We start from the raw sequence: 25,814 nt of genomic DNA on the forward strand, positions 1-25,814 counted from the left end.
GTCATCTGGTCCCCTTAGGGCCACAGAAGGCATTTCATCACAATCAACCACAGATGTTAAGTATGATGTCAGAACATATCATAGATACTCAAGCCCTATTTCCTCTTGGTAAAGAGACCACTACCTTGTTCAAAGCTAAGGGCATGCTCAAATCAACCTCATAATCCCATTTTGAGGGGCTGTTTCCTAGGACCACTTTTTGTTCCAAGAATCCTGCTAATAAAACAGAATCATACTATTCACCAGAGAGAATACAATGAATTGGTTAAATGTTTAAGAACTGAAAAGCGCACGTGTAACACTGAGGTAACACAGAGATAAATGCTGAAAGCAGTTACAACCCCTGGAGCTGGAGTAAAAAAGGGATTACCAGTTTGGGGTTACCAGAATTTAGACTTTTGGAGGAAGGGATCTGCAGAATTGGGACCCAGATCTTTGACAAGAGAGCATCATCCAGGTGCTGCTAGTACCTCCGAAGTGTCAATTCTGCAAGTGTGTAAAAATGAGTCAGGGACTAGAAGCAACTGCCATTATTGGGGATGAAGAGTTGCTCCTAGGCAACATTGTCAGGAATAAAAAGACAGGAAGGAACAAGTCCCTTTTCTCCTCTTCCTGCCTTCCAATCTCCCTCTAGTGGTCAATTATTGTTATAACTACCAGCTGGTAAAGACCACGTGGTCTTGCAGAATCACAGCCCCAGCATTCCACAGCAATGCATGGGATTGGAGCTGAGAAACCATAGCTGGATGGGCCAAAAAGTATGTGTCTGAATATACTGGCATACACACACACACACACACACATGTGCACACATATCCTAAGAGTTTGATACATTCTATTTAACATTAAAAATATTTTTTTCTCATTACAATAGCAACAATTTATTTCCTTTAACTAGAAAATACAAATAAGCTCATAGAAGAAAAAAAAAAATCCATCTTAGTGCTGAGAAGATAATCATTGTTAACACCTCGATTTAGATCCTTCCAGACCTCTTTCTCAATGTGGATGTATATTTTTTCATGAAATCACATTGTACATAGTTTTCTAAACTGCTTTAAAATATTTCAATGTATCATAAAAAATTGCTCACATTAATACATATTTTATTTACAACAGTAGAATCCAAACTGTTCCTAGGAAGTTTCTTATGAGCTACTTCTAGGAGTCTGGGCAGGAGGACTTTATGCGAGGGTGCTGAGTTCTCTCTTGCACCCTAAACCACTGCAATTCTGCTTTTATTGTTTTATACATTTGATTTCTATGTTAAGATTTTTGTGGGGAAAACAACTCCACTGCCAAAATAGTAGAAAACCACTGACTCATGTGAATATATTATTTTTCATTTTTATGATTATAACAAAAAAGTATAACTTATCAAAATTTTTTTCTGAAGTCCTAGTGGGACACAATGCATTTTACTCTTATCTATTTGGCAATACCTTGATATTATTTTAACCTGTATTTCTTGAATTGCTAATGAGATGAATAAGTTTCTATCTATTTCAATGTAGTGTGTGTCTGTGGCAGTCTTTCTTTGCAAACTCAAAATTTTAAAAGCATGGCCCCAAATACTTACTTTCTCCCTAATATACAGAGCTCATGCCTCTCCCTAAAATACAGAGCCCATGCCTCTCCCTAATATACAGAGCCCATGTCTCTCCCTAATATACAGAGCCCATCCCCCATTTTAAGGAAGCTCCAATTTTAAATATCCACTGCTCATCCAGAATGCATCTCCCTGCCCTCCACTCTTGGTAATGATTGCAAATTCTTCTTCACTGACACCATAGGAGCTCTCATTCTGGGGCTCCCTCATCTCTCTGTTGCATGCTAAGTTGCTTCAGTTCAGTCTTTGCAACCCTATGGACTATAGCCCTTCAGGCTCTTCTGTCCATGGGGATTCTCCAGGTTAGAATACTGGAGTGGATTGCCATGCCCTCCTCCAGGGGAATCTTCCTGCCAAAACTCAAAAATACCATGTCTAAAGCTATCTTTATCTTCCTGGCTCAGAGAATCAAGATTTCTTGATCTTTAAGACAACCCCTCTACCTGAGCACTTGATCCCACCCTTGCTTGTCTCCTCTGGAAATTAGTGTGGTGTCTGGCAAACAGCTGATGCTCAAATACTGTTGAATGAATACTTAATGGATCTTCCTTCATCAGTTCTCTCCCCTTCATTCCTTTAGTAGGTCCAAATTCTCTCAGTCTTTTGGCCTCATTTCCCTTAGCCTAGTCAGGTGATGAGGTCATTTCCTGTCTGTGATGGTCAGTTTTATGTGTCAACTTGGCTAGGCTAGAGTACCCAGTTATTCAATCACACTAGATTAGGTGCTGCTATGAAGGTATTCTGTTTATGTGATTATCAGATGCAATCAGTTGATTTTTTGTAAAGGAGATTATCCTGGGTAATCTGGACAAACCTAATCCCATCAGTTTAAAAGGCCTTGAGAAGAGAACTGTTTCCCTGAGGACAAAAAAAAAAAAAAGAAGAAGAAGAAATTCCATCTGTAGACTGCAGCTTCAGCTCCTGCCTGAGTTTCTAGTCTGCCCTTAGTTATGGCCTGCCTTATGGATTTTAGATTTGACTATCCAACCCATTGGTAGGACTGATGTTGAAGCTGAAACTCCAATACTTTGGCCATCTGATGCGAAGAGCTGACTCATTTGAAAAGACCCTGATGTTGGGAAAGATTGAGGGCAGGAGGAGAAGGGGACGACAGAGGATGAGATGGTTGGATGGCATCACTGACTCAATGGACATGGGTTTGGGTGAACTCCAGGAATTGGTGATGGACAGGGAGGCATGGCGTGCTGCAGTTCATTGGGTTGCAGAGTCAGACATGACTGAGCAACTAAACTGAACTGAATCCAATCCCCATAGCCAATTTCTTTCCTATTGCCTTTTTTTTCTTTTTTCCTTTTTTTTGGACTGGTGGGACCCTGACTGATACACTATCCTTAAAATTAGAACAAACCAATACATTGCTTGGGTATTCTCACCTTGAGAACCCCATGAACAGTATGAAAAGGCAAAAAGATATGACACTGAAAGATGAACTCCCCAGTCGGTAGGTGCCCAATATGCTACTGGAGATCTGTGGAGAAATAACTCCAGAAAGAATGAAGAGACAGACCCAGAGCAAAAACAATGACCAGTTGTTGATGTGACTGGTGATGGAAATAAAGTCTGATGCTGTAAAGAACAATATTGCATAGGTACCTGGAATGTTAGGTCCCTGAATCAAGGTAAATTGGAAGTGGTCAAACAGGAGATGGCAAGAGTGAACATTGACATTTTAGGAATCAGTGAACTAAGATGGACTGGAATGGGCGAATTTAAATCAGATGACCATTATATCTACTACTCTGGGCAAGAATCCCTTAGAAGAAAAGGAGTAGCCGTCATAGTCAACAAAAGAGTCTGAAATACAGTTCTTGGATGCAGTCTCAAAAACAGCAGAACGATTTTGGTTCCTGTCCAAGGCAAACCATTCAATATCATAGTAATCCAAGTCTATGCCCCAACCAGTAATGCTGAAGAAGCTAAAGTTGAATGGTAGAACTATCACCCAAAAAAGATGTCCTTTTCATCATAGCAGACTGGAATGCAAAAGTAGGAAGTCAAGAGATACCTGGAGTAACAGGCAAATTTGGCCCTAGGAGTACAAAATGAAGTAGGGAAAAGGCCAACTAGAGCTTTGCCAACTAATGCACTGGTCGTAGCAAACACCCTCTTCCAACAACATAAGAGAAGACTCTACACAGATGGTCAATACTGAAATCAGATTGATTACATTCTTTGCAGCCAAAGATGGAGAAACTCTATACAGTTAGCAAAAACAAGACTGGGAGCTGACTGTGGCTCAGATCATGAACTCTTTATTGCCAAATTCAGGCTTAAATTGAAGAAAGTAGGGAAAACCACTAGACCATTCAGGGATGACCTAAATCAAATCCCTTACAATTGTACAGTGGAAGTGACAAATAGATTCAAGGGATTAGATCTGATAGAGTGCCTGAAGAACTATAGACAGAGGTTCATGACATTGTACAGGAGGCAGGGATCAAGACCATCCCCAAGAAAAAGAAATGCAAAAAAGCAAAATGGCTATCCAAGGAGGCCTTACAAATAGCTGTGAAAAGAAGAGAAGCGAAAAGCAAAGGAGAAAAGGAAAGATATACCATTTGAATGCAGAGTTCCAAAGAATAGCAAGGAGAGATAAGAAAGCCTCCCTCAGTGATCAATGCAAAGAAATAGAGGAAAACAATAGAAAGGGAAAGACTAGAGATCTCTTCAAGAAAATTCGAGATATCAAGGAAACATTTCAGGCAAAGATGGGCATAATAAAGGACAGAAATGGTATGGACCTAACAGAAGCAGAAGATATTAAGAAGAGGTGGCAAGATTACACAGAACTATACAAAAATATTCTTCATGACCCAGATAACCATGATGGTGTGATCACCCACCTAGAGCCGGACATACTGTAATGCAAAGTCAAGTGAGCCTCAGGAAGCATCACTATGAGCAAAGCGAGTGGAGGTGATGACATTCCAGTTGAGCTATTTCAAATCCTAAAAGATGATGCTGTGAAAGTGCTGCACTCAATATGTCAGCAAATTTGGAAAACTCAGCAGTGGCCATAGGACTGGAAAAGGTCACTTTTCATTCCAATCCCAAAGAAAGGCAATGCCAAAGAATGTTCAAACTATCCCACAATTGCATTCATCTCACAGACTAGCAAAGTAATGCTCAAAATTCTCCAAGCCAGGCTTCAACAGTACATGAACCGTGAACTTCCAGACATTCAAGATGTATTTAGAAAAGGCAGAGGAACCATAAATCAAATTGCCAACATCAATTGGATCATCAAAAAAGCAAAAGGGTTCCAGAAAAACATCTATTTCTGCTTTATTGACTATGCCAAAGCCTTTGGCTATGTGGATCACAACAAACTGTGGAAAATTCTGAAAGAGATGGGAATACCAGACCACCTGACCTGCTTTCTGAGAAATCTGTATGCAGGTCAAGAAGGAACAGTTAGAACTGGACATGGAACAACAGACTGGTTCCAAATAGGAAAAGGAGTATGTCAAGGCTGTATATTGTCACCCTGCTTATTTAACTTATATGCAGAGTACATCATAAGAAACGCTGGGCTGGAGGAAGCACAAGCTGGACTCAAGATTGCTGAGAGAAATATCAATAACCTCAGATATGCAGATGACACCACGCTTATGGCAGAAAGTGAAGAAGAACTAAAGAGCCTCTTGATGAAAGTGAAAGAGGAGAGTGAAAAAGTTGGTTTAAAACTCAACATTCAGAAAACTAAGATTATGACATCCAGTCCTATCACTTCATGGCAAATAGATGGGGAAATAGATGGAAACAATGAGAGACTTTATTTTTGTGGGGGGGCTCCAAAATCCCTGCAGACAGTGGCCACAGCCATGACATTAAAAGACACTTACTCCTTGGAAGAAAAGCTATGACCAACCTAGACAGCATATTAAAAAGCAGAGACATTACTTTGTCAACAAAGGTCTGTCTAGTCAAACTATGTTTTTTCCAGTAGTCATGTATGGATGTGAGAGTTGGACTATAAAGAAAAATGAGCACCAAAGAATTGATGCTTTTTACCTGCGATATTGTAGAATACTTTTGAGAGTCCCTTGGACTGCAAGGAGATCCAGCCATTTAATCCTAAAGGAAATGAACCCCGAATAAAGGAAACGGACCCTGAATATTCACTGGATGGACTACAGCTGAAGCTGAAGCTCCAATACTTTGGCCACCTGATGCAAATAACTGACTCATTTGAAAAGACCCTGATGCTGGGAGGGATTGAAGCTGGGAAAAGGGGACGATAGAGGCATCACCAACTTGATGGACATGAGTTTGAGCAAGCTTCAGGAGTTGGTGAAGGACAGGGAAGCCTGGCATGCTGCAGTCCATGGGGTCACAAAGTGTCAGACATGACTGAGTGACTGAACTGAACTGAGTACATTGCTTGATCCTGCATCTCTCTTTTATTGCGTACTCTGTCTTCCCTTCTAAGCTTCTAAAAATGTTATCCTATATTCATCATCTCTACTCCCTCCCTTAGAAATTACCCTTTGAGCTACAGTCCTATTTATTTAACTGGTGAATTGGACATACCCTGTGGGCAGCCCAATGGGCAATCTCAAACTCAGTACATCACAAGTAAGATTCCTGCCACCTACCTAAAATGTTTCTTTTGGGTTCCACATCTCAAACTCAAGGAGTTTGGAAGTCATACTAGATGTTTAAATACCTAAATACTAGATATCTAAATAAGTCGTCCTGTCCATCTTCAGTCCCAATGTTTGAATTCAGGCCTTAATCACATCTTGCTTCAGCTTTTGTAATAGATCACGTTATTATGTCCCTTCCTCTAGTCTCATTTTCAAATCTGTTTTCCCGAGTGCTGCTCATCTGATGCAAAGTAACCAAAATTGCCAAGCCTATGACTTAGTGGCTCCTTTGCACTTTCAACAAGGGATCCCCAATGCAGACCACCTTCACAAGGACCTTTTAAAAAGCATAGATTAGAATCTTACTCAGACCTAATGAATAAGAATTTCCAAAGTGGGGCCTGAAAATTTTCTATTTTTAAAAGACTACCCAGGTTATTACAATCAGCCAGGTTTGGGAATCACCTGCCTCCAGGGTAAATCCAAATTCTGTCTGTGATCTGACAACCCTACTCCCAGCTTCATTCCTCGGAATGCATCATGTTCCAGCAATACTGATTCAGCAAGGACTAATGATTCTTCCAACCCATGTTGTTTACCATCTTTCTGTTAAGAATGTCTTCTTCTCTTATCTGCTTGGGAAGGTTCTACTTATCCTTCAAAAACTCTACTCAAGCATCATCTAGTGTCTTAGCCAGTAAATAGCAACAAACTAGCAAAATTGTTTACGCTAAGTATGCACAGTTCTCTGTATATAAATTTTCCTCAATAAAGCCCTTAAGAACTTACTGAGTTCCTACTAAACACCACACTCTGACCTAAGCATTGTGATAAGCTACAATGGTATAACTGCCTTCAGTAAGCTCACATGTCATTGGAGGAGATGTACAAATATACAATATAATGCAGTGAGGGAAATTCTGTGTCTATGGTAGGCTAAGTAATGCCCCAACAAGATATCCACATCCTAAGCCCCCAGATTCATGAATATGTTTGTTTACATTGCAAAATATTGTGTAGATATTAAGTTAAAGATTCTGAGATGAAGAGAATATCCTGGGTTATTTTGGTGGGCTCAATGTGATCACTAGAGTCCTTTTAAGATGAAGGCAGGTGGAAGGTGAAAGGAGATTAGAAGATGCTATGCTACCAATTTTGAAAATGGAGGATGGAAACATGAGTCAAGGAATGCATGTGGCCTCTAGAAGGTGAAAAAAGAAAATGAATTTTCCAGTAGAGACTCCAGAAGGATCCAGCCCTGCCACCTTTAGTCCAGTGAGATCCATTTTGGACTTCTGGCCTCCAGAAATGTAACTGTGTTGTTTTAAGTGATCATATTTGTAGTCATTTGTTACAGCAGCTATAGGAGGCTAATACAGAGGCCAACACAGGGCATATGTACATAAAGGAGTACATAAAGACAGTCTCTACGTCAAGTTATGGAGTGAGAATGGGATGTTCAGGAAGAATTACCCAGAGATAATGACATAAGACCTGAGGGAGATAGTGTTTCAAGGAAATGACATAGAGTAATAAGTACAGAGAGCATGCAAAGTGTTTCAATTTTGCAAGGCTATTTAAACAGTAAAAATAATATTAATTTTTCTAAGAGTAAATACCGTTTGCATGCCAGGCACTCTTCTAAAGCACTTTTTAACTGTGAGAACTTTACAAGTTTGTATTTATCTTCATTTTACCTACAGGAATACTAAGATTTGGAGGGGTTAGTTTAACTATCCTAAGATCACAGCGCTAGTAAAGGGCAAATCTAAATCAGAAACTTGTTGGTCTGTCTTCAAAACCCACTAACTGCCTCTCTAATACATTGTAGTGGGGTCCTTAAGTAAGGTGGCAACAGGGTGAAGTGAAGTGAAAGTCGCTCAGTAGTGTCCAACTCTGCGACCCCAAGGTCTATACAGTCCATGGAATTCTCCAGGCCAGAATACTGGAGTAGGTTGCCTTTCCCTTCTCCAGGGAATCTTCCCAACCCAGGGATCGAATCGGGGTCTCCTGCATTGCAGGTGGATTCTTTACCAGCTGAGCCATAAGGGAAGCCCAAGAATATTGGAGTAGGTAACCTATCCCTTCTCCAGCAAATCTTCCCGACCCAGGGATTGAACTGGGGTCTCCCACATTGCAGGCGGATTCTTTACCAACTGAGCTATCATGCAACAGCATAGCTGAAGTAAGTCAAGTATTAGAAAGATATTGAGGTGAGGTTCAGCAGAGCTTGGAATATCATCTTGTTTTGGACACTGACAGAAGATTGGGTTGATGGAGAGTCAGGCAGCCTCCAATTTTCCGTGACCGTGGTTTTGTTACTGAAATGCAAATTCATGTGACCAATGCACAGTGAGGTCAAACAACACAAAAACATTGCAGTTTGGAGTAGAGAAAGGTTTATTGCAGGGCCATGCAAGGAGATGGTGGTTCATCCCGTAAAATCCCAAACTCTCCAAAAGCTTTCAGCAAAACCCTTTTATAGAAAAGGACAAGGAGGGGCACGGTTAGTTTCAAACTTCTTGATGTCAGATCCTTTATTCTGGAGGTCAGTCACGGTCAGGTAAGGAGTCTCTTGTAAACCTCCACCAAACAAACGTTACTCTCTGTTCTGACAATAAGGGGCAAAGTCTCAAGACTCAACCTTCACCCGAGGTCCAGACCCTGGCTAAGAGAAGGGGGTTCCTGCACCTGCTGGTTACTCTGCCAAGCAGCATTCCTCCAGCACCCAGTCTGGGTCTTCCCACCAGTGCTGAAGAGGTAGCTCTCAGCTGTGGCTCCCTCAGGGCCAGGTCCCCAGATCCTGAACAGTGGTCATCACTGAGGGAGCCAGGTGCCCACGATACAACTGGCCCTCAGACTCCTCAAGCCACCCAAACGTCAGTTAGGGGGCCCAAATCCTGCAGAATGCAGCCCATGCAAATGGCTGCTGCTATTGTATCTCAGAGAGGAAGAAATGGCAGAAGTTCACTACCACCCTGAGGCCTGGGCCCAGCCACTGGGTGTAGTGAGGGCTCTGGAGCCCTGGGGGACACAATCCCCAAACTGTTCCCTGCCTGCCCCCCCGCCCCGCCCCCCCAGCTCACCCACTGGCCCAAAGCAGGGTGAGCTGGACCAGTCCCCTGGAAGAACAGGATCCGCCTCTTAACTCACTTTCTACCTGAGGACCACACTCCACTGACCCTTGGCTAAATCCCCTCACTAAGGGTCACTCATTGATGGTTATTTGTGGGCGGGGCTCACTGCAACACCAACCATCACTAACCGTCACTCAGTGACAGTTATTTACGGGATGGCCCACTATGGCACTAACCAATCACTGAGCAGGACCACTGCACAGTGTAATGGCACACAGCAACCCCATGTGCTAAGGGCTCCACTCTATTACAGTTTTGCTGCTGCTTCCTTGACTAACGTCAATTCCAAGGTGGCTCTAGTGGTAAAGAATCTGCCTACTCAGGCAGGAGACCCAAGAGATGTGGGTTCCATCACTGGGTTGGAAAGATCCCCTGGAGAAGAAAATGGCAACCCACTCCAGTATTCTTACCTGGAAAATTCCATGGAGAGGGGCCTGGCTGGTTGCAGTCCATGGGGACACAAAGAGAGGGACATGACTGAGCGACTAAATACACACACACACACACACACACACACACACCCATCCTTGACTAACTCTAAGTTTTCTGTGTTGCAAACGTACATTCTGCATAAGCCTCTTTATTCCATTTCTTCCTTTTCTCCTAATGGCTGAGGTGGAGATGGGGGTGTATGCTACTCAACTACAGGTCTTACTTTTCACGTCTGTAAAAGGCCTTGAAGTAATTCCCAAACTGGCTGCGCCTCAGAAGCCCATGGAGAAGCATAAACACAAGGACAAAGCCTCAACCCATTTCGAGATTCTGTTTGTGTAGTACTAGGATAGGGCGCCCCCAAAATCTCCCAGGTGATTCTGATACACTACCAGGTGTTTCAGGTTCACCATACTTAGTCCACGGTTCTGTTAAAGACCCCGCCCCTGCCCCACCCTTTGCCCTCCACCTCCCCGTGACGTCGGCTCATCTCCCCTCCTTCGGTCCCTCCACTTGGTCTCGCCCAGCTCCGCCCCTCCCTCTGCCTCTCCTGCCTCCCAAGATGGCTACGCCGTTGCTGGGCCCGGAGCCGTGGAACCGGGTGAGGATCCCTAAGGCAGGGAGCCGCAGCGCAGTGACCGTACAGGACCCGGATACGGCGCTAGGTAAGTGAGGCGCCCGGCTAGGGGCGCAGGCTTTTCCGGAGGAGGCGTGGGGCTGGCGCACGTGCGCGGTGGGCGGGACTTCCGGAGTCCGCGGGACACTGGGAAGGGCCGAAGGGTCCGGGGCTGGGGAATTTGCCAAGGAGCCTCGTGGGGGCCCCTGGCTTTACAGTTCTTCGCTAGATCCACCGTGTCTATCGCAGGGTCTGGCAGGGACACCGAAGGCTCACGACCCAGCACCGCACCGAAATGGGGGAGAGGGGCGTACACAACTGGTGTCAGGGAAAAGTGCTGCCTGGGAACTCTGCGTTCACTCAGCCACCAAGAGGCGTGGTTAGCCCTCCGTCTCTGCCGCGCTCTGCCTCTGAAGGGCTGCGGGTGGTCGTCACTCAGGCACTCTGCAATTAACCCGCAATTTTCCTGGGTCGCCCGTTCCTTATCTGTAAAATGGGGTTAGTTTTCCCTGGCTATCACCAGGTCTTTGGGAGGATCTAATGATGTCCTTTAGGAGAGCGTGCTCTAACAATGTTTGAATGGCACTGCGATTATTAGGCAGTAGGGCAGTAAGGTGGCGCCTAGTGGGAAAGAACCCACCTTTCTTTAGGTAGAAGTAAGAGGCACAGGTTCGATCCCTGGGTCAGGAAGATCCCCTGGAGGAGGGCATAGCAACCCACTCCAGTATTCTTGCCTGGAAAATCCCATGGGCAGAGGAGCCTGGCAGGCCGCAGTCCATAGGGTCACACAGAGTCGGACACGACTGAAGCGACTTAGCACGCACACAGGTCAGTAAGAACTGGGTTGCGGGATTGAATCGTGGCTCTTCCCTCTGCTGGACCTGGGGTGAGCAATGGGGAATGTCTAACATTTCTGGGCCTCAGCTTATTTTCAAATGGGAAAAAAAAATAGTAATTTATTCATAGAGCAGTTCTGCTGAAAGTATTATAGAGTAATAATATAAAGTATTATTAATATAAAGTAAAGTGAGTATTTGGAACAGTGCCTGATATAGTAAATAATGATCAGTTCAGTCCAGTCCAGTTGCTCAGTTGTGTCCGACTCTTTATGACCCCATGGAATGCAGTAAGCCAGGCTTCCCTGTCCATCACCAGCTCCCAGAGATTACTCAAACTCATGTCTGTTGAATCGGTGATGCCACCCAACCATCTCATTCTCTGTCCTCCCCTTCTCTTCCTGTCTTCAATCTTTCCCAGCATCAGGGTCTTTTCAAATGAGTCAGTTCTTCATATCAGGTGGCCAAAGTATTGGAGTTTCAGCTTCAGCATCAGTCTTTCCAATGAATATTCAGGACTGATTTTCTTTAGGATGGACTGGTTGGATCTCCTTGCAGTCCAACGGACTCTCAAGAGTCTTCTCCAACACCACAGTTCAAAAGCACCAATTTTTCGGCACTCAGCTTTCTTCACAGTCCAACTCTCACATCTGTACATGACCACTGGAAAAACCATAGCCTTGACTAGATAGACCTTTGTTGACAAAGTAATGTCTCTGCTTTTTAACATGCTGTCTAGGTTGCTTATAACTTTCCTTCCAAGGAGTAAGCGTCTTTTAATTTCATGGCTGCAGTCACCATCTGCAGTGATTTTGGAGCCCCCCAAAATAAAGTCTGACGCTGTTTCCACTGTCTCCCCATCTATTACCCATGAGGTGATGGGACCAGATGCCATGATCTTAGTTTTCTGAATGTTGAGCTTTAAGCCAACTTTTTCACTCTCCTCTTTCACTTTCATCAAGAGGCTTTTTAGTTCCTCTTCACTTTCTGCCGTAAGGGTGGTGTTATCTGCATATCTGAGGTTATTGATATTTCTCCTAGCAGTCTTAATTCCAGCTTGTGCTTCCTCCAGCCCAGCGTTTGTCATGATGTACTCTGCATATAAGTTACATAAGTAGGGTGACAATATATAGCCTTGACGTACTCCTTTTCCTGTTTGGAACCAGTCTGTTGTTCCATGTCCAGTTCTGACTGTTGCTTCCTGACCTGCATACAGTTTTCTCAAGAGGCAGGTCAGGTGGTCTGGTATTCCCATCTCTTTCAGAATTTTCCACAGTTTATTGTGATCCACACAGTCAAAGGCTTTGGCATAGTCAATAAAGCAGAAATAGATATTTTTCTGGAACTCTTTTGTTTTTTCAATGATCCAGCAAATGTTGGCAATTTGATCTCTGGTTCTTCTACCTTTTCTAAAACCATCTTGAACATCTGGAAGTTCACGGTTCACGTATTGCTGAAGCCTGGCTTGGAGAATTTTGAGCACTACTTTACTAGTGTGTGAGATGAGTGCAATTGTGCGGTAGTTTGAGCATTCTTTGGCATTGCCTTTCTTTGGGATTGGAATGAAAACTGATCTTTTCCAGTCCTGTGGCCACTGCTGAGTTTTCCAAATTTGCTGACATATTGAGTGCAGCACTTTTACAGCATCATCTTTTAGGATTTGAAATAGCTCAACTGGAATGTCATCACCTCCACTAGCTTTGTTCGTAGTGATACTTCCTAAGGCCCTCTTGACTTCACATTCCAGGATGTCTGGCTCTAGGTGAGTGATCACACCATCGTGATTATCTGGGTCGTGAAGACCTTTTTTGTACAGTTCTTCTGTGTATTCTTGCCACCTCTTCTTAATATCTTCTGCTTCTGTTAGGTCCATACCATTTCTGTCCTTTATTGAGCCCATCTTTGCGTGAAATGTTCCCTTGGTATCTTGAATTTTCTTGAAGAGATCTCTAGTCTTTCCTATTCTATTGTTTTTCTCTATTTCTTTGCATTGATCACTGAGGAAGGCTTTTTTTTTTATCTCTCCTTGCTATTCTTTGGAACTCTGTATTCAAATAGGTATATCTTTCCTTTTCTCCTTTGCTTTTTGCTTCTCTTCTTTTCACAGCTATTTGTAAGGCCTCCTCAGACAACCATTATGCCTTTTTGCATTTCTTTTTCTTGGGGATGGTCTTGATCCCTGTCTCCTGTACAGTGTCATGAACCTCCATCAGTAGTTCATCAGGCACTCTATCAGATCTGGTCCCTTAAATCTATTTCTAACTTCCACTGTATAATCATAAGGGATTTGATTTAGGTAATACCTGAATGGTTTAGTCGTTTTCCCCACTTTCTTAAAGTGTTTGATGTACCTTAAATGACTCTGCAAAGTACTCATATGAAAGATTTTTAAAAATCAAGATAAAATGTGATATGATGTACATTCTAGTTTAATAGATGTTTTCTATGATTTCATGGTCTTGATATCATCAGTCACCATTTTCTTCCTTTCTATGTCATTTCTTACATACTTAGAAACATTTAGTTATGTTCTTACAGGTGAAGCTAATTGTGTTAACTTGTTATTGATTTCTTTAAAACAGATAAGGAAAGATGCTTCTTTCAGTGTATTTTTGTATAATATACTTAATGTAGAAATGCATGTTAAGTCTTATTACTAAATATCTCTGCTTTAGACCTTTGCATTGCAGCTATAATTAAAGAATGCTATCGCATTACATTGTCACTGAAGAGCCAAACCTTAGATGAAGAGACAAATGTATTATGTGCAATCCTTTACAGCAATCACAACAGAATGGGCCGCCATAAGCCCCATTTGGCCCTCAGACAGGTAAGGAGAGAGCCCTGTATTTAAGATAAAACATTTTTACTTGGTGAAGATGGAGATTACACTGCCGCTTAACTTTTGTTATTTATGGAAATTGAAGTAAATTACTTGTGATTTACTTGGGCTTTCCTGATAGCTCAGTTGGTAAAGAATCCACCTGCAATGCAGGAGACCTTGGTTTGACTCCTGGGTTGGGAAGATCTGCTGGAGAAAGGATAGGCTACCCACTCACTCCAGGATTCTTGGGCTTCCTTTGTGGCTCAGCGAGTGAAGTATCTGCTTGCAATGCGGGAGACCTGGGTTTGACCCCTGGGTTGGGAAGATCCCCTGGAGAAAAGACAAGGCTACCCACTCCAGCATTCTGGCCTGGAGAAGTCCATGGACTATACAGTCCATGGGGTCGCAAAGAGTTGGACACAACTGAGTGACTTTCACTTCACTTTCACTTGTGATTTTTAAGTGTTCAGCCCACAATCACATGTGAGCTTTCATTTTTTTTTTTCCCCCTGAAAGCATTTCAAAAAACAGTCTGTATTAGAAAAGAACTATGTTTGATTCTTTCCCAATCTTGTTTCTAGTAGGTAGATAATTATGAAAAATATTCTTCATTATATACAATCTATAACAAATTACCATGCCTTTGTCTACTTTAAAGATTGAGTGATTTAATCAAAACAAAGTGTTGGATTAAGAAACAATTTTCCTGAGCATAATCAAAATCCCCAAATCATAAAAAGAACAAAGTAGCAATTTATTTATTGTGGTGGTAAATAATATAATTGGCAATATAGTAAATGAGTATATAACAAGTTGTGTAAAGTGTTTTGTGTATCTTTTGCAGTTTAAGACAAAATTGGGTCCTCTAGCTCAGGGATTACATACACAGAGTAGAGCCTTCTAAGTTAAGTTCCATATATGCTCATTTATTTGCTCATTCATTTTATTAATTCTCCAAGTATTTTTGAAACTTTGTATGTGCCAGGCACTGTGCTTTGTGCTAGAGGTGTATGGGGTAAAAAAGACCGACATAATCTCCAACCTTAAACAGATTCATGTTCTTTGGTTAGTTTTCCACTCACATTACTTAAAGCAAAAAAGATGATTTCTTCACCAAAGAAAGATTTGCGGTTATAGTCTTTCCTAAGTTTTCTCCTCTGGAGCAGGTTTTATCTCCTTCTGAGTCTTTAACTCCAAAACCAAACTTGCTATCTCAGATTGAATACACGTATTTCTCCTCCTGGCTACCAGGCTGTCAATAATTATAGTCAGAAAAATTTGGTGTTCTGTTTTCTCTGCTTCTTTCATGTAGCTCTCCCATCCGGTCAACTGATCAATTAAAACTTTCTAGTCCCTTTTAGTTATGGCCAAACTAAAGTTTAAAACCTTGTCAGTTTTTTGTTGTCTTGTACTTCTGACTGATCTTTCCTCCTTCAGTCTTTCCTCTACTGTGGCATGTTCATACCAAATCTAGGTTAATCATTCTAAAACACAGCTTAATTTTTAATGGTTCTCCATTGTCCCCTGAATAAAGAGCAGACCTCTTAGTTTAACTTAGCAGATCCTTCCTGATCTGGCCTCTTCAGTTTTCTTAGCTCAGGCTTCTCTATGGTCTTCAATGTCATATATGTTGTATTATAAGCAGCCTGAACTCTTCGTGAGTCTTCTGACTCACCACATTGGTTCCCTCCTCTGAACCTTTGCTTACCTGGTTCTGTACGTTTACAATGCCCAAGCTCTCCACAACTTGATCCTCATGTCTGCAGCACTTATAGACAGTGAAATTTAGTACTTAACAATTTACTATCTTGTTTTAATAGTTTCACTATTAGAAATCATGTTACTTCAGAAAAGTTTATTAATACAATCTTGAGAATAATCTTACATTTACTTTGGTCCTCTTTATAGCACCAAGCACATCCTGGCATATAGTAAACTCTTAGTTATAACCTGATCTGAGAAATTTATTTGGCTGCGTAAATTTCAAATTTTTAACCAGAAGCAACTGCTTTGGTCTACAAGTTTCTTTACCCTTAAATACGGTATTCTGTATATTTCTATACTTTGTATTCAGTGTATTTCTATACTTTGAAATTTTGAATTTGTTTTCATGTTCACATCAGTGGCTTTGTCTCTGTTACACATAAACATGTGACTTTGAGCTGGTCTTCCCCTTTCAGGTTGAACAGTGTTTAAAACGTTTGAAAAACATGAATTTGGAAGGTTTAATTCAAGATCTCTCAGAGTCATTTTCTTCTAAGTAAGTAGTCTAGTTGCTTTGTAATGGGCTTTGTGGTGGGCTGGAAACCTGGTGTCTTGCTGTGACCTCGCTTTAGACTTCCTTCATTACTGTTTGAATATAACCAATTATACCTTAGCTGTACAAATTTTATTTTAATAAAGGGCCCTTGGTATTTGTGGTAATCTCCCTCTGTTGGCTTGTGGGAAGGAATAGTGTGACACTGAAACCTGGGTGATGATAAACTGTTTTGAAACATAAGTGTCAGTTAACTTCTTTGAGTCATTATTAAACATAACTACCTCAAATTGAGCTTAAAGCAATTCTGTACTTGTTATATAAGTGTTTTATATTTAAGAATGAAAGTAACATACTTCTCTATTTTTTTCAAGTGAAAATCAGCCTATAAATAGCAAAGCATGTGTCATCCCCAGCCAACCGGTGGTGGAACTGGTGTTGATGAAGATTTTGGGAGCCTGCAAGTTGCTGCTTCGCCTGTTGGACTGTTGCTGCAAGACATTTCTGTATCCTTGAATCATGTAAAAAACTTTTTTTCTGAACTTCAGTTGTTTGGATGTATTTAAAGGACTTCTCAGTTGGCTCAGTGGTAATGAATCCACCTGCTAATGAAGAAGCTACAGAAGATGCGAGTTTGATCCCTGGGTCAGGAAGATCCCCTGGAGGAGGAAGTGGCAACCCACTCCAGTATTCTAGCCTGGGAAACCCCATGGACAAAGGAGCCTGTTGGGTTATAGTCCATGGGGTTGCAGAGTCAGACATGATTGAGCACTCATGCAGGGATGAATTTAATAGTATTTGTCTGAAAGCTAGGGAGTATGTAGTTTTTCATACTTTCAAAGTAGGAGTTATAATTTATGTGAATTCTTAAAATTTTGCTCTTTGGTCTCCTCTTCCTGGGAAGTGCCTGAAATAGCCATTGCCAGGGATTTCTACCTCTATTTAATATGTATTATCCTAAAGGCATTGACAGTTAGAAATTCTTAATCTTAAAAGCTAACCCTTAGAAACCAAATTTATTAATGGAGCCTCTAGCAGAGTATATTAAGCTTCAATGATTTAATAGAACATGTTTTAAGGCTTTAACTCCTTCAAGAAAATTCTGCATTCTGTGTGGAATTTTTTTCCCATAAATGTAACTCAACAAAATCTAAATTCCTTTGATTCTGTTTTCCAACTTTAACTTGATTCTTCAGCTTGACTGTGAAACATCTAGGTTTGCAAGAATTCATTATTTTAAACATTGTGATGGTTGGGCTCGTGAGCAGGTTATGGTATGTATGTACGTACCTTTGAAATCCTTCATTTCTTTTTCATTTCTCTAACTCAGACTAGGTTTCTTATTAGTAGTCTTCATATTTGCTTTCCCATGGGATGTTGAAGGTGCAGAAATTGTTTCTTCATTTGATCAGAGTTTATTTGGGATGGATTGGGAAGCTAAGTGTTGATAGTTATGTCAAAAGACTAGGCTTTGAATCTGAATCCATGAGATCACTTCCACATTAAACTAAGCAAATGAATTCCTAGAATCCTGGAATTAAAAAAAAAAGTTTCCTCTAATCATTCAGCTGAGCCATTTAGAATGAAGGTGTTCCTGGGCAGTCTGTATCATTTGTTTCTGCCACTAGATTTCTAATACTTAATGGCAATGACCTTCCTTATGTTTTCTAAATTCCTTTCTTCCACATGAACCACCATTGCTTTTTGAACCATAACTAATTGATGTAAAGAACACTGGTAATACTAGTTGCAAACCAAAGAGAATTTCCCTTGCATCTTACAATATATATTATGGAGCTTATCTGATGGATAATCAGATTCAAAATCTGCCCATTTGTGATTAGCTATAATTTGAATGAAAAGAAAAAAAAAGAAAAAATTCTCTCTAATCCTAATTTCCTATCTTAACCTGGATATCTCAAGTACTATTTTCAATTGTCTTGTTTTTTATTCTGCTTGTTTTTAGAGCTAACAATGTTAGAATTACTTATCATATGTTAGTATGGTTATCATGTTAGTAATGTTAGAATTACTAATCAATGTCAAACCTTATTATTCTTCCCTACAATGAAAATAGCTTTGATTTTTTAATTTTAATAGTACATGCTTACTTGAAGAAACTTTTAAAAATAGGAAAAATTCAAAGAACCTGAAATTTGCCTAAAATCTTATCATCTAGATAAAACCACATTTAAGATTTTGGTCACATCCTTTGAAATATCTCTCCATGTAGTACTGCATTTGGCTTTATATAACATTTTGTACTTGGATTTTTCAGTATAAGCTGGACTAAATCTAGCTCTTTGCAAGTATCCACTGTAGCATTTTTTTTTTTTTTAATCTATAGTGGCAGACTGATAGGTGTTATTTTCAGCTTTGAATCTGTTAGTTATTATGTAATCTGCAAATTATAATTACTGGCTAATTCATGAGCTCCTACTTCTTTCCCTAGGGTTCTGTATAAAGATGTTTTAAAAAGGCTGGTTTCTTTATATGAACCATTGTTTGGATTACTTCAAGAGGTCTCCAGGATTCAACCATTGCCTTACTTCAAAGGTTTTACCTTTCCTTCTGATATTGTTGAATTTTTAGGAGAGCCCTATTTTGAAGTCTTTAAGAAAAAAGTGCCTACAGCTTTTGTAGCTAAAGGAGTAACTAAACTGCTAAATAAACTATTTTTAACAAAAGAGCAATCACAGAGGTCAGGTGAAGAAACTTTACTTAGAATTTCTGAAAAAGCTAAACAAGTGAAGATCAATATACAGAATAACATGGATCTTGGACAACCAGTAAAGAGTAAGAAAATTTTAAAAGGTAATTTGTTTTGATGTGGCACATACTCTTAAACTATCTTAATTTTAACTCACATTATCTTTAGAGAAGTATGGTATTAATAATGTGTGTTTTCTGAGCTTGAGCAGATTAAGTTCTTTCTTTCTGTTGTAGCTTCATAGTTCTTTGCTTGCTTAACTCCCTTTGTTGTCATGTACTTAAGAATTTGTTGATTTGAAAATAGTATGCCTAATTTTTTATCTGTGACTTATCTCCACAGAAAAGTCATTAGAATTTGATGTGAGAGCTTTCTGCAAACAGCTGAAACACAAAGCTATTCAGGTTTGTCTGGCTTATTTTAATATAGCTTATGATTTCTGCTAACTTATAGTGTAGATGCCACTTACCAAGGGCAGAGGCTGAATCTTACTTCTGGTTTTATCCCCAGCTCTAGGCATAGTGCCATTGTAGTTCTCAGTCTGCTTCTGAATGAGTAGAGGCATTTCCAAGGGATCTGAGTGCATCTAGTTAATTCAGTTAATAGAATACCTTCAGAAACATTTTACTAAGAGTTTTGCTAGAATTTTAAAATGATCCTAGGAACCATCATAGGAGTGGATTATATTGCAGCTTAAGAATATGGGCTTTGAAGTCAGACAGATGGTTTGTGTCCTGGCTTTGGTTGGTACTAATTTGTGACCTTATGTAAGTTTCTTGACTGTCCATACCTCCATTTTCTAGAAACGGTATGCACTTCATAGGGTTGTGCCAGTTTTAGTACATGTAAAGTATTCAGCACAGAGTCTAAAGTGTGGTAAGCACTTACTTGATGTTAGATGTTAGGTATTTCCATCGTCATTATCATCATCATCATCTTTTATCATGAGGCTTCTATTTCTTTTTCTCATCAACATTTGACCTCTCCTCAGCCAGTGTCTGTAAACTCTTGTTTGTTCTGGATCTGACACGGATAAGAAGTTCTTTTACTCTCTTTTCAAAGTTGTTTTCTTCATGGGCTATTTCTTTCATTCTATTCAAGAATTCTTTTCTCGCAAGTCAGTACTTTCTTGAAGGTTTACAAGGATTCTAGCTTGCATTTATATTTTGTCCAGTTTACAAGTTCTGGAGGAAGACTTCATCATCACCATAATACTTATACTGCATTTACTCTTTGCCAGGCATTGTTCAGAACTCTTTATATGTGTAAACTCATAATCCTTGCAAAAGTCCTGTGAGGTAGGTGCTGTTCTTTCCATGTTTCAGATGAGAAAATTAAGGCAAAGAAAGGACAAGAAATTTGTCCAGGCCAGACAGCAAATATGGGGCAGAACTGGGATTTGAACCAGGCAGTTTGGTTTCGTCTTTGTCATTTAATATTATTCTTTGTTGTTGTTCAGTTGCTAAGTTGTGTCCGACTCTCTGCGACTCCATGGGCTACAGCACACCAGGCTTGCCTGTCCTTAACTATCTCCCACAGTTTGTCATTCCACCAGTCTCCAAATAGTTTTATCAGCTCTCTCTTAATAACTATAGCTCTCTGTGACTCCTGAAACTTTCTGCAGTCCATCACTTGTTCCTATGTGAGCTGGTTCCAGCATCCCTCTTATTTATGACCAATCACTATTTTATTTTTAGCATTTAGCACCAATATGCTTGGAGTGTTTTTAGGTCAAGCTTTTATGGATCACCAACACAAATATTGATAGGTCTCTACCTTCTACTACTATTACTTGCTCTTCTTGAGAATGAGAAATTTGCAAGAAAGTAAGTTTTGAACAGAAGATGGAAGCAGACCTAGTAGGTAGCATATTTCAATAAACAGTAGTAGTTGATAGAATTCAAACTTGACTTCATACAGAAAAATGAAGTTGAAGAGACAGAGGTGCCACATCAAAAGATGGTTGAATTGGAATTGGAAATATTGCTCAGTTAAGCATTTTTAACATACATTCAGCAGTCATCTGCATTTTCACATTTATCAATAATATTTATGACCCATCATTGAGGAGGTGATGAAAAACAAGCTGTGGTAGTCCAGCATTAGAGGAAAAGGGCTTTTCAGTGATTTTGTCTCTCACCAGATAGACTTTGATCAATACTTAATTATGTGGAGTTTTATTCTTATGTGTAGATTAAATGGGCTTCCCTGGTGGCTCAGTGGTTGAGAATCCACCTGCCAATGCAGGAGAGGCAGGATTGATTTGTGAGTGGGGAAGATCCCTGGAGAAGGAAATGGCCACTCCGGTATTCTTGCCTGGGAAATGCCATGGACAGAGGAGCCCGGCGGGCTATAGTCCATGGGGTCACAAATAATCAGACATGACTGAGAGACTAAATACAACAACACAGGTTAAATATGTATGTAAATATTTATATTGTTACTTATGTACAACTGAATTTCGCTATAGATGGGATCTATTATAGCACAGAGGGGGAAAAATCGTATTAGGAGCAGTGAATAAAAATTTTTTTAAGCAAAAGGAAAGGAATTCCCTGGCAGTCTAGTTATTAGGACTCTGTATTTCCACTGCAAAGGGGCACCAGTCTGATCCCAGGGTTGAGGAACTAAGATCCCCAAAGCCAGATGGCACAGTCAAAAAAATTTAAAAAGACAAACAGAAAGCATAGGGAACTGGAAACAACTTTTTTCCTTCTTTTAAAAAGAGTATTTTCAAATGTTGATAGTGTGTGTCAACTTCTCTCTCTTGTTATATGTCAATAATAGATCCAATATATTTTTCTCATCATTCCATATTTCAGGAGAAGAGCTTTGAGTTTAAATGTTCTCAATCCAAACTAAAGGCAGCCAAACATTCTTCTCAGAAAGCAATAGGAACTCGCTGTGTAAAAAGTCTTGTGCAGAAATTCCGAGAGGCTGAGACTTTCACACAACTTTCTGAAGAAATCCAAATGGCAATTCTGTGGTGTAGAAGCAAAAAACTGAAGGCTCAGACCACCTTTCTGGGTAACAAACTTCTTAAAAGTAACCGGCTTAAACATGTGGAAGCTCAAGGCTCTAGGTAGGTATATTATAAAAATTATATTCCTTTACGTCTTTTGTTATCTTTTAAGGCAAAAGTATATGTATTCAGCCTTTTTAACGTCCCATATCCTGGGGACTAAAATTGGGGTATATACTCGAAGTGCAGTTTTGTTAGCTACTTTTATTGGGCAGAGCTAAATATATATGTCATCAGGAGGAAGTAAATTTGGTCAATTGGATTTACTCATTTCTACTCTTCACCATTCCATCCTTTTATTCAAACAGTATCAGGTGTGTCTATGGTATGCTAACCTGCAGATACAATCGTGTGTAAGACAGATTTAATCCTCATGGAATTCTGCCTCTCTGGTAGGAGAGATGGCCAATCTGCCTGCAGCTTCAGTGGGATGAGGGTGTGAGAACGGAAGATGCTTCCTCCTACAAGGCCACACACCAGACTCCAGAGTCAGTGTCAAGTAATTTCCATTCACAGGAGCTAGACTCTCCATGTATTGTTTCATCCTTTTTTGAGTCTTACATTCATAGCACTGCCTAAGGATGGTTATCTTTGTGAGCCAACATTCCTTGAAACAATACATGAAGTTAGATATTTTAGGGCTTTATGTTTTTATTGAACAAATAATAGATGCCTGTGGTAACAGTTTGAGACACAAACAGCCATAAAGGTCCTCATTGCCCCTTCACAGGGGCAATCACTGACCAATTTTTACGTATCCTTCAAGAAACACTCTGTGCGTCCACCATAATTTCTTACTATATTTATGGACATATATCTGTTCAGGGCTTTATAATAGTATCCATGGATGTCACTTGGTCACTTGTTAAATTTTCTTTAAAAATTTATGGAAAAACAATACCTCTTTTAGTAAAAAAAATATATATTGAAGGTTTTATAGCGAGTTTTGACTAAAAGCTGTGGGAGAAGTTAAGGGTTTTTACATTACACTCTAGAGTGGAAGCTCAGCCTAAAATGGAGCTGTTCTGTTCAAGATTCTGTTTAAACTCAGGGGTAGATGAGGCAGAGATGCTAATTAAAAGTAATCCAGATGGTAACAAACTGGTGGCTATTTGATTAAGACATTATTCTGCACCCCACAAAAATACAGTGCTCTTTCATTCTGCCCTGTTTTGATGTTTTAGTAACATGTTATATTTGTACTACATTTTAAGTTACTTAATGTCCACAATAACTCTGTGACACGTGGTGGTATTCACATTTTATAGATGAGTTAATAAGAGGATTTTACTCAGGGAATTAGAGCTGGAGATCTTGAACTCAGTGCAGATCCTCTGATTCTTCTGTTTTTTTTTCATCTATTTCCATTTCAGTTGGGAAGTCCACCTACCCTCTCCTCACTTAAAAATTACCACTTATAGTAAGACAAAATGGTTTGGAAACAAAAGATCATGGATTACTGCATTAAAATGGGCTTCCTCAAAGTTCTATATTGGTTTAAAAAGGAAGAGGGTATAGTAGGAGGTACAGACTCATGCTAATCTTTTGCAATCTGACTATCACAGTGAGGCAGTTAGCAGGGTACCAGTGCACTTTGTGGCAGTATATCCTATTCAGAAGCAAAATACCTAACAACCAGCCATTTGAGTTCTGAATTCCCAGATTTGAAGATAATATGAATGCTGTCATTTTGCCTATGCTGGCATCCCTGTCTTCTCATTTTACATAAACTCCCTCTTCACTTTTCTTCCTTTTTCCTTGTTCATTTCCTGTTATTATGTTGAATATGAAGTCATTACTCCAGAAATGGGACAATGCATAACTTTTCTATTTGTAATTCATCTTTTCCCCAGTTCCATTACATTATACCATTACATTACATTACATCATATTACATTATGAATAGATTAGCAATTATCAGGAAGTAGCTCTGGCACTGAAATATGGCAGTTTAGCTGCCTTGCTAGTTGTAGGAGCTAGTTTACTGTGGAAATGTAATGGGGACACATTTGCCCACAATCTAATAAATCAGAGGGAATTTGTGCTCTGAAAACACAGACTGGATATGAAGCTCCTATATCCATGTATTTCTTTATGATTCTGGAAATTGTACAGAGGCGTAGGACATATATTTTAATTGGAAGTTGGTAAAAAGGAGACAAAATTTTTGAGAATGTCTTTCTGCATCTTAACAATCTAATTTCTTCTGTCTTTTAAAGTTTGCCAAAGAAGCTACAGTGCATAAAAAGATCTATTTGCAACTGCCTTCTTCATGGCTTAGGTCTGAAAACTTCAAAGCATCACCTGAGACAAAGAAGATCACAGAATAAATTTTCACTGAAAGGAAGGGAACAGAGAAAGTTGCAGTCGACTCATTTAAAGGAAATCCAGCAGCCCCCTCAAGGGACTCAGAGTGCTACGGATGTCATTAAAGGGAGACTCTCAGATTCTACTGATTGTAGGACTGATCTGTATCCTAACAATAAGCAAGTGTTGAATAGGAGAGTTTCAAATCCTGTCATACAAACTAAGGAGAAACAAACTCATGAAAAGCTTACAGAAAGCAATGAAAATGAGACGGATTCTTGGACAATGATGCAAGTAAATAAACATAACACATCAGGAACCACTAAGGAGAAAGACGACATTGATGATATTTTTGCTTTAATGGGAGTCTAGAGGTTCATATGTGAAACTTTTAACCAGTTGCTCCAGTGTTCTGCTGCTTTAAGTAGAACAGTTGAGATGTGGAAAGATCTGGAAGTACCACTTGGACTCAGAGGAACTGCTTTAGTACAACACTGTACAGCAGTTCATTTTAGTTCAATAAATGCTTACCATAGCTTTGTGTCATTTAATCGACAAATATTTGACTGTAAGTCAGTTTTTTACTTAAGACCTGAATAATTAGGTTTGTAAAACTTACATTGTGCCTTAGGTAAATGGGATGCAGGGGTGGGGTGTAGCAAGGAATCACCTAGAAGGTCACTTTGACCTTAATGGCTTTACTGTAGCTAAGTGCTCTTCTGAACACCAAGGTTTGTAGCTTTTAACAGCGGTACTGTCTGTCTTCTGTATGTTAGAACTGATCATCAGTTTTGCCACTAAGTGTATTAGCAGGCAATGATTACAACCATTATTTCACTTAATTTGTTAACCTTATCTCATAGGAGGGCATATTAAAATGCTTTTGGAATTGTCCAAAAGTTTGTAGGGGAGCTTGTTTATTTGGGTGCTAGTGATTGATTCCAAATACATTTTTTTCCAGAAAGGATATAGAGTGACTTGCAGTTATACACAAAGTAGAACTAGGTGAGAAAGTTAAATGAAAAAGCTAAGGAAACACAAAATCAATCAACCTAGAAAAGTTAAAAATAGATTTATAATTTGGTGCTGATGCTATCATCTGATATTTGTATGTTGCTCATACAATTGCTCTGAGAAGGTAAATCCTACATATTTTCAAATAATGATGCGAAGTTTGAGGTTTCTTTCAAATATTCTAACTTTCTAGAATTAGGTTAATAAGCTTTTTTTCAAGCAGGTTGTAGGCTTAAGTTTTATGTTTATATATAGTAATTTATACAGTGCCCTAGTATATACTGCATCTTCTTTTCCTCAGTCATCCTGCTGTTTTTTAAGTTTTCCTTTTTGTTCTTTATCTGGCCTTGTTCTTTCCTTGTCTGTTTTCTGTATATTTTCCACTTACTTACTATACCAGTGGTTCTCAAACTGTAGGGATGTCTTGAGAATCACTTAGT

The 25,814-nt window shown here is 39.8% G+C and overlaps 1 protein-coding gene across 7 annotated transcripts; it reads left to right on the plus strand.

Moving 5' to 3' along the window:
* Nucleotides 1-10,308: 10,308 nt before the first annotated feature.
* NEPRO (nucleolus and neural progenitor protein) lies at nucleotides 10,309-24,911 on the plus strand. 7 transcript variants are annotated; one of them, XM_061167220.1, is made up of 9 exons: nucleotides 10,309-10,453; nucleotides 13,916-14,070; nucleotides 16,245-16,324; nucleotides 16,696-16,827; nucleotides 17,518-17,595; nucleotides 18,774-19,117; nucleotides 19,374-19,435; nucleotides 21,854-22,113; nucleotides 24,273-24,911. In XM_061167220.1, exons 1-9 carry the CDS (start codon nucleotides 10,351-10,353, stop codon nucleotides 24,730-24,732), a joined length of 1,674 nt encoding a protein of 557 aa, XP_061023203.1. In that variant the 5' UTR covers nucleotides 10,309-10,350; the 3' UTR covers nucleotides 24,733-24,911. The 7 variants fall into 7 exon arrangements, with proteins under 7 accessions (XP_061023203.1, XP_061023202.1, XP_061023207.1 ...); XM_061167219.1 differs by having other exon boundaries at nucleotides 10,310-10,453; nucleotides 18,774-19,135; XM_061167223.1 differs by having other exon boundaries at nucleotides 10,336-10,453; nucleotides 14,022-14,070; nucleotides 18,774-19,135.
* Nucleotides 24,912-25,814: the final 903 nt, after the last annotated feature.

This window comes from Dama dama, chromosome 19 (genome assembly GCF_033118175.1).
Source record: "Dama dama isolate Ldn47 chromosome 19, ASM3311817v1, whole genome shotgun sequence".
Lineage (NCBI taxonomy): Eukaryota > Metazoa > Chordata > Mammalia > Artiodactyla > Cervidae > Dama > Dama dama.